At 48.2% G+C, this 6,028-nt stretch overlaps 1 protein-coding gene across 1 annotated transcript in view; it reads right to left on the bottom strand.

Moving 5' to 3' along the window:
• Window positions 1-2,335: 2,335 nt before the first annotated feature.
• The window catches only part of USP10 (ubiquitin specific peptidase 10), a 75,695-nt gene continuing 72,002 nt past the window's right edge, over window positions 2,336-6,028 (bottom strand). Inside the window, exon 14 of the mRNA XM_011971422.1 lies at window positions 2,336-3,363. Coding sequence (XP_011826812.1) covers window positions 3,176-3,363 — 188 coding nt within the window. The 3' untranslated portion in view covers window positions 2,336-3,175. The remainder of the gene's footprint in view (window positions 3,364-6,028) is intronic.

Below are 6,028 nucleotides of genomic sequence, written 5' to 3'. Positions count from 1 at the left end.
ACAATCTCAGGAGTCAGGCGGCATGAGGTTATGGGCTCTGTTTGTGTCCCCCCCGGTATTCATCTCTGAAGCCCGAACCCCCAGTGGAATACTAGGACGTGGGGCCTTTTAGGTGTAGATGAAATTGCGAAGGTGGAGGCCCACGGTGGGATGAGTGTCCTTGTAAGAGAAACAGACGAGGGCTCACTCTGCCCTGTGCAGACACAGTGAGAAAGTGGCTGTCTCCAGGCCTTCCCCAGACAGGTCTGCTGGCATCTGCTCTTGGACTTCTAGCCTCTAGAACTGTGAGAAATAAATGTTTGTTGTCTAAGCCACTCAGACTATGGTATTTTTGTTCTAACAGCCCAAACCAACACAGGGGTTTTGCAGGCTGTCTCGCTAGCGCTAGCTTGCATTTTTCTATCAGCATAGATGGGTTAACAGAGGAGCCCTTTGCTGGCTACCAGGGAGTTGAATTTAAAAGGCCAGGTACACCAGACAGGGCAGCACCCCTCAGAGCAGATGTGTTATTGCCAGCTTTCACCGGCAGACCAGCATACGGCAATGTCCCATTGGAGTGAATCTCTAGTCACTCTTCAAAGGGACTTGGGATCTTTCAAAGGGAATTTTAGAGCGCAATCATTTCCAACTTATTTTGGGACTGATAAAATATGTATCTTAGCAAATGAAAGATGCTGGAGAAACCACTGAACGACCTCTGAGAGAAATCTTCCATCTGAATATACCGGACAGCTTTTAAGACTTACAAGCAGGTTGGTGGACCTAAAAACTACATGCTTTGTTTGGCCTCTCGTTCCAGCTTCCTGTGCAAAGGCTTTCCCAGATCGGAGGGCCCCTTTCCAGAGAGGACACTCAATCTCACACACATGGGACACGGCAGTGACAAAGTCACTTTATACTGTGGAGGGTGAATGATCAACACCAGTCATGGAAGCTGGGGGCAGAGTGAGGATGAATAAGCCACCAAGGACAGAGGGCCAGAGCTGGGTCAAGCATCACAACGTACACATTCAACCAAGTGCTTTAGGATGGGTTTTATCTTTTCACGGGCTTATTGCTGCTGGTGTGTGTGGTTGCCCCAAAGTTAATCTGGCTTCCATGGGAACTGTACATTATTTTAATGAGAAGCTAATTACAATATTGGGTTCAGAGTTGGTTCCTTCCGGTGGGTTCGTGGTCTGACTTCAAGAATGAAGTGGCAGACCTTCGTGGTGTTACAGCTCTTAAAGAAGGCACGGACCCAAAGAGTGAGCAGCAGTTAAGATTTATTGTGAAGAGCAAAAGACCAAAGCTTCCACAGCATGGAAGGGAACCCAAACGGGTTGCCGCTGCTTGCTGGGGTGGCCAGCTTTTATTCCCTTGTCCCCTCCCATGTTCTGTTTTTGTCCTATCAGAGTGCCCTTTTTTCAGTCCTCCCCGCGATTGGCTACTTTTAGACTCCTGCTGATTGGTACGTTTTACACAGCACGATTGGTGCATTTTACAAATCTCTTGCTAGCTAGAGCGCTGACTGGTGCATTTTACAAACCTATTGCTAGTTACGGAGCGCTGACTTGTGCGTTTTACAATCCTAGCTACAGAGTGCTGATTGGTGCGTTTTATAATCCTCTTGTAAGACAGAAAAGTTCTTCAAGTTCCGCTGGACCCAGAAGTCCAGCTGGCTTCACCTCTCAATATGACTTGTAATTCAGCCAAGCAAATCAAAAGAGAATTACAAAGTGTAAGTAGGTTAGACAGACACTTGTACAGTAAGTTTAGGAATCTCTGCACCCAGGGTGGCACCAGGCTACAATTAAAAACACCAGATGGTAAGAGGAAGAACTTGAAAGCCTCCGACCACATTAAAACCCCTTCTCTGTAGATCTCAGGACACTACAATCACCCACCCACACAGGGCCAGAAGCCGGAGCACGGGCACCCTCTCACATGACGTCCCTCTCTCCATGTCTTGCGTCTCAGGCTTCCTTCCCACTACTGAGGGTGGCGTCTGGAGGCATCGCTAAGCCACCCCAGTGGCACTCAATTGAAGAACGTTTAGCCTTCATCTACAGCAACTATTTCGGTGATACTGAAAATGCCGGGCTATAGATACAAGGGATGAGGAGGGGAAGGGGAAAAACCTCCTTTCTGCCAATCAAAGAGTCAAAACTCATTTACCCAAATCACTACTTAATCCATTTGAAAACAATAAACAAACATAACCCGAGTGGTGGTTCAGCTTCCACAAACACGTCGAGCTGACTGAAGGGTGGGTTTTAATTCTGGAGACAAACTCGTGCCCCCGTGAATTCCAGTTACCCGAAAAGGCATTCGCATGCAAAGAAACACGCACACCTTTAAACCAACTTTGTGATTTTTATTGATGGGCGACAACTTTATACTCCTAGATATCACTAAACTGTGTACAATTAGGGACGCAGCATCAGAGAAGAGCAGACAGCAGAATTAAACAGAGCAGACTGAAGGAGAGATCTTCATTATTTGCCCAGTTTTCATTATGTGTACACAGAAGCATGAATGCGATTTGAAATCTTTTAATGGCAATAAAGTTACAATCACCCATCTATGTAGACTAACATTTTAACTCCAAATATTTGATCTGCAATGTGTATGTAAGCAGTTTCTCTCCACACAATTATTAAAATTTTTCCTGTTAGGAACCAGCAACTTATTTTTTATGTTTATTTTTCTTTTGAAGTAAGAACTAGTTCTTCTTTGATAACTGGCTCATTTTTATCATTTATCAAAAACTAAAGGGTAGGGAAGAAAAGTGTGATGGATTAAAAAATTTCTTTTTTAAGGAAAGATAAAATTCATTTTCACAAATTTACAAGTGTTGTTGCTGGTGCAGGATTTATTCTACTAAGCAATGAGACTGGGGATCAAATCCGCTTTCTTATCTCAGGAATCAGCATTATTTCAGAAATATGGGTTTTTGTGGATTTTCTAAAATCAAGCGACAGTCTGTTTCAACCAAGTGATTTTGATTTGGAAGTTAGAGTCAACAGAAACTATGTTGTGCACGAACCCCAAGGCATCTCCTTTTCATTCTAGCCCACTTTTGCAAAGGGAGACAGAGTTTCTCTCTAAAGAGCCACTAAAGAGAGGCGGGAAGTGAGTGTGAGGTGGCGTCCTACGAGGCGGGCACTGGGCGCACACACAGCGCACAGAGGGTTTAGAGCAGGTCCACTCGGCGGTAATACAGGAGGTAGGCTGTGCGTTCAGCAGTTGGTTTCACCACCTGGTACTGGCTGATCACCTTGACTGTCTGGTCATCGATGCGCAGCCAGCCATTCAGACCGATTTGGAAGACGTCTGTAGTGTAATGGCCGCCCGTCGCACTGTTGCCGTGATGGTAGACCACTGCAAGAGAGCCCAGCAGGCGGCAGAGTGAGAACAGCACTGCACACACATCACCACAGGTCTCTGCCGACTTCCCTCCAGGGATGCATCTTATGTGTGAAGCCCCTCTCCAAAGCAGGTGGGACAGAGAGATGTCATCACACAAACCGATGCTATTTCAATTCAAACATGCAAGCAATCCATCAAAAAAACTTTTCTGTAACTGCAAGGTAAGGGTAAGTCAGAGAGATACACGTGTGTGCATGTACACGTATTAACGACATATTTAAAATGTCCCACACCTCACAAAGACACTCCTACACAGCCATCAGCTGTACAGACTTAGAGACCTGGTTCATGCCCTTGGATCCGGCTGATCTAATTCTAGACTGTCCTGAAGAGATTATCTGAATCTTGGACAGAGATTATGATGTCATTTATAACAGTGAAAAAATGGAAAACCTTAATGGCCACTAGAAGAAATGACTGAGGAGTAAATTACATTAAAATAACACGATTTATTTTTTCATGGAATAGATTAAGAATGGTGACGCAGGAATATACTTGTGGCATATTAAATGAGAAAACAAGGTCCTTAGGCCTTCCGTGGCCCATTTATCCCAACGACACGAGACACAATCTCCCTGTGCGGGCCCACACGGCAGGAGGGACACTGGGACTGCTAATCACGGTCGCTTGGGCGTGGAGCTGTGGTGGGGCACTGCGGAGATAGTGCTGGTAGTTACGCATTTACCTTTAAAAAATTTTTCCATTTTTCTATAATAATGTTTTAACAGAACACACACACACAACTTGCTATTTACTTTAAAAAAAGATCCTATAACCAAGAAGCCTTAGTCAAAGGCCTAAAAAAAAATCCGTTAGAAGATGTCATGAAAACATTAAAAGACAGCCACATCCTCCACTTCTATGGAGCAGAGGGGCTGAGGTCTGCCTGGCCAGCAGCAGACATCAGCCTGGGGAAGGCAGCAGTCCGGTGGCATTTCAGGAGGAATGACAGGGAAGCCTGCTAAGCTGCGTCCACCATCAGTGGCACAAAAGAACAGGAACCAGGAGAGGTGTAAGACTTCGCTGCTAGGAAATTTCAGCACTAAAACAAGGTCAAACATCACCAGGTCCTAGTTGCAGCTGTCACGTGGAGGGGCTAAATGACGGCAGGAGGCCTGAGTCCTCTCTGGGCCAGGGACCTTGGCTGGCTAGAGGACAGTGCTTACGACTGAGGCCACCAGTCAGACTCCTGGGCTCTGCACAAAGAAATCCTCTGTGCAGGGACCCCGGAAGACACGGAATAGCACAGGGAGAGCAAGACTGTGGGGCCTGTACAGTGGAAAGCCAGCGACACAGTCAATCCAAGGGCACAGCTTCATCCCGTACTGCACAAGTCACAGCCATCCTGTGAAAGGGCAGGAAGCACTCATGACAGCAGCATGTCCCCCAGATCCCAAGTTCACTTTGAGACTTCCGTCCTGGATCTTCACCTCACAGACCTAACTGACTGGGCTAAGAGTTTTGTTTCAAAGCAACTGTCAGTAGAATTTGCAGGACTTGGGGGTTTTACTAATCTGTCTTTCCCACAAGACATCTCCATTCTAAAATTTCAAGGGGGGACTGCATGTCACCATTCTAGTTTCGTAAGCAGCAGCCCAGATAACTAGCCTGGGCCAAGCCATGTGTCATTCACACCTGACAGGAGCGCTGAGAACCGGCTGAAAAGTTCGTGTGCGAGATTGCTTCTCCTGGGCGTCACCATCATAGCAGTTCTTAAAGTGTTCCTCTGCTCATTCTATAGGTAATTCTAACCAGTCCAGTGACCTCATTTCCAAGATCAGAATATGCTTCCAGCCTGGCCAATAGGGCAAAACCCCGTCTTTATTCAAAATACAAAAATTGGCTGGATGTGGTGTAATCCGGCTACTGGGGAGGCTGAGGCACAAGAATCACTTGAATCCGGGAGGCGGAGGTTACAGTGAATGGAGATTGTGCCACTGCATTCCAGCCTGGGCAACGGAGTGAAACTGCATCTCAAAAAAGAATGGGTTGGGGTTGAGGATTCAGGATGGCAGGGGAGAGCAACCCAGGCCCAGGTCCTGAGGTCCTGGGGTCCTGGGGCATGGCAGGTTGCAGAGTGGGGGAGCGGGGTGTGTGTGCTCACACTGGGGCCCTGACCAGGAGACGAGCAATCCCCAGCCCCTGCCCCTGCCCAGTGATGTTCCCCACAAGAGCCCCCAGGGGAAGAGGTGCAGGGAGAAGGCAGAGAAACTGCTGGCCACCCACTGGGACCTGGGTGCCAGACTCGAGGGAGCCAGGCTGGATACTGGCTGGCTGCAGAGTCTGAGGACTCAGACTTTCCATTCCAGGCAGCGGACGGACAGGACTGGAGACACCCAGGAGCGCGTGGTGCCCATGGCCATCCTGTCTGAGGCCCAGCAAGTTGAGGAGGAATTGTGATCGGGGGAGAAAAGGAAAGAGAGTCAAAAGGAAGAGTGAATAGTGAGAGAAAGAGAGAGAAGCCTGGCCCCTTCTAGTGTGGCCCTGAGCCTCACCCACTGGGCCCTCACCCCTGCGGCCCTCACCCCTGGCCCCTCACCCACTGGGCCCTCACCCCTGGCCCCGACCCCAGGCCCCTTACCCCTGGGGCCCTCACCCCTGGGCCCCTCACCCCTGG

This window comes from Mandrillus leucophaeus, unplaced genomic scaffold, assembly GCF_000951045.1.
Source record: "Mandrillus leucophaeus isolate KB7577 unplaced genomic scaffold, Mleu.le_1.0 Scaffold10, whole genome shotgun sequence".
Taxonomy (NCBI): domain Eukaryota; kingdom Metazoa; phylum Chordata; class Mammalia; order Primates; family Cercopithecidae; genus Mandrillus; species Mandrillus leucophaeus.
This window is presented reverse-complemented; position numbering and strand designations above follow the sequence as displayed.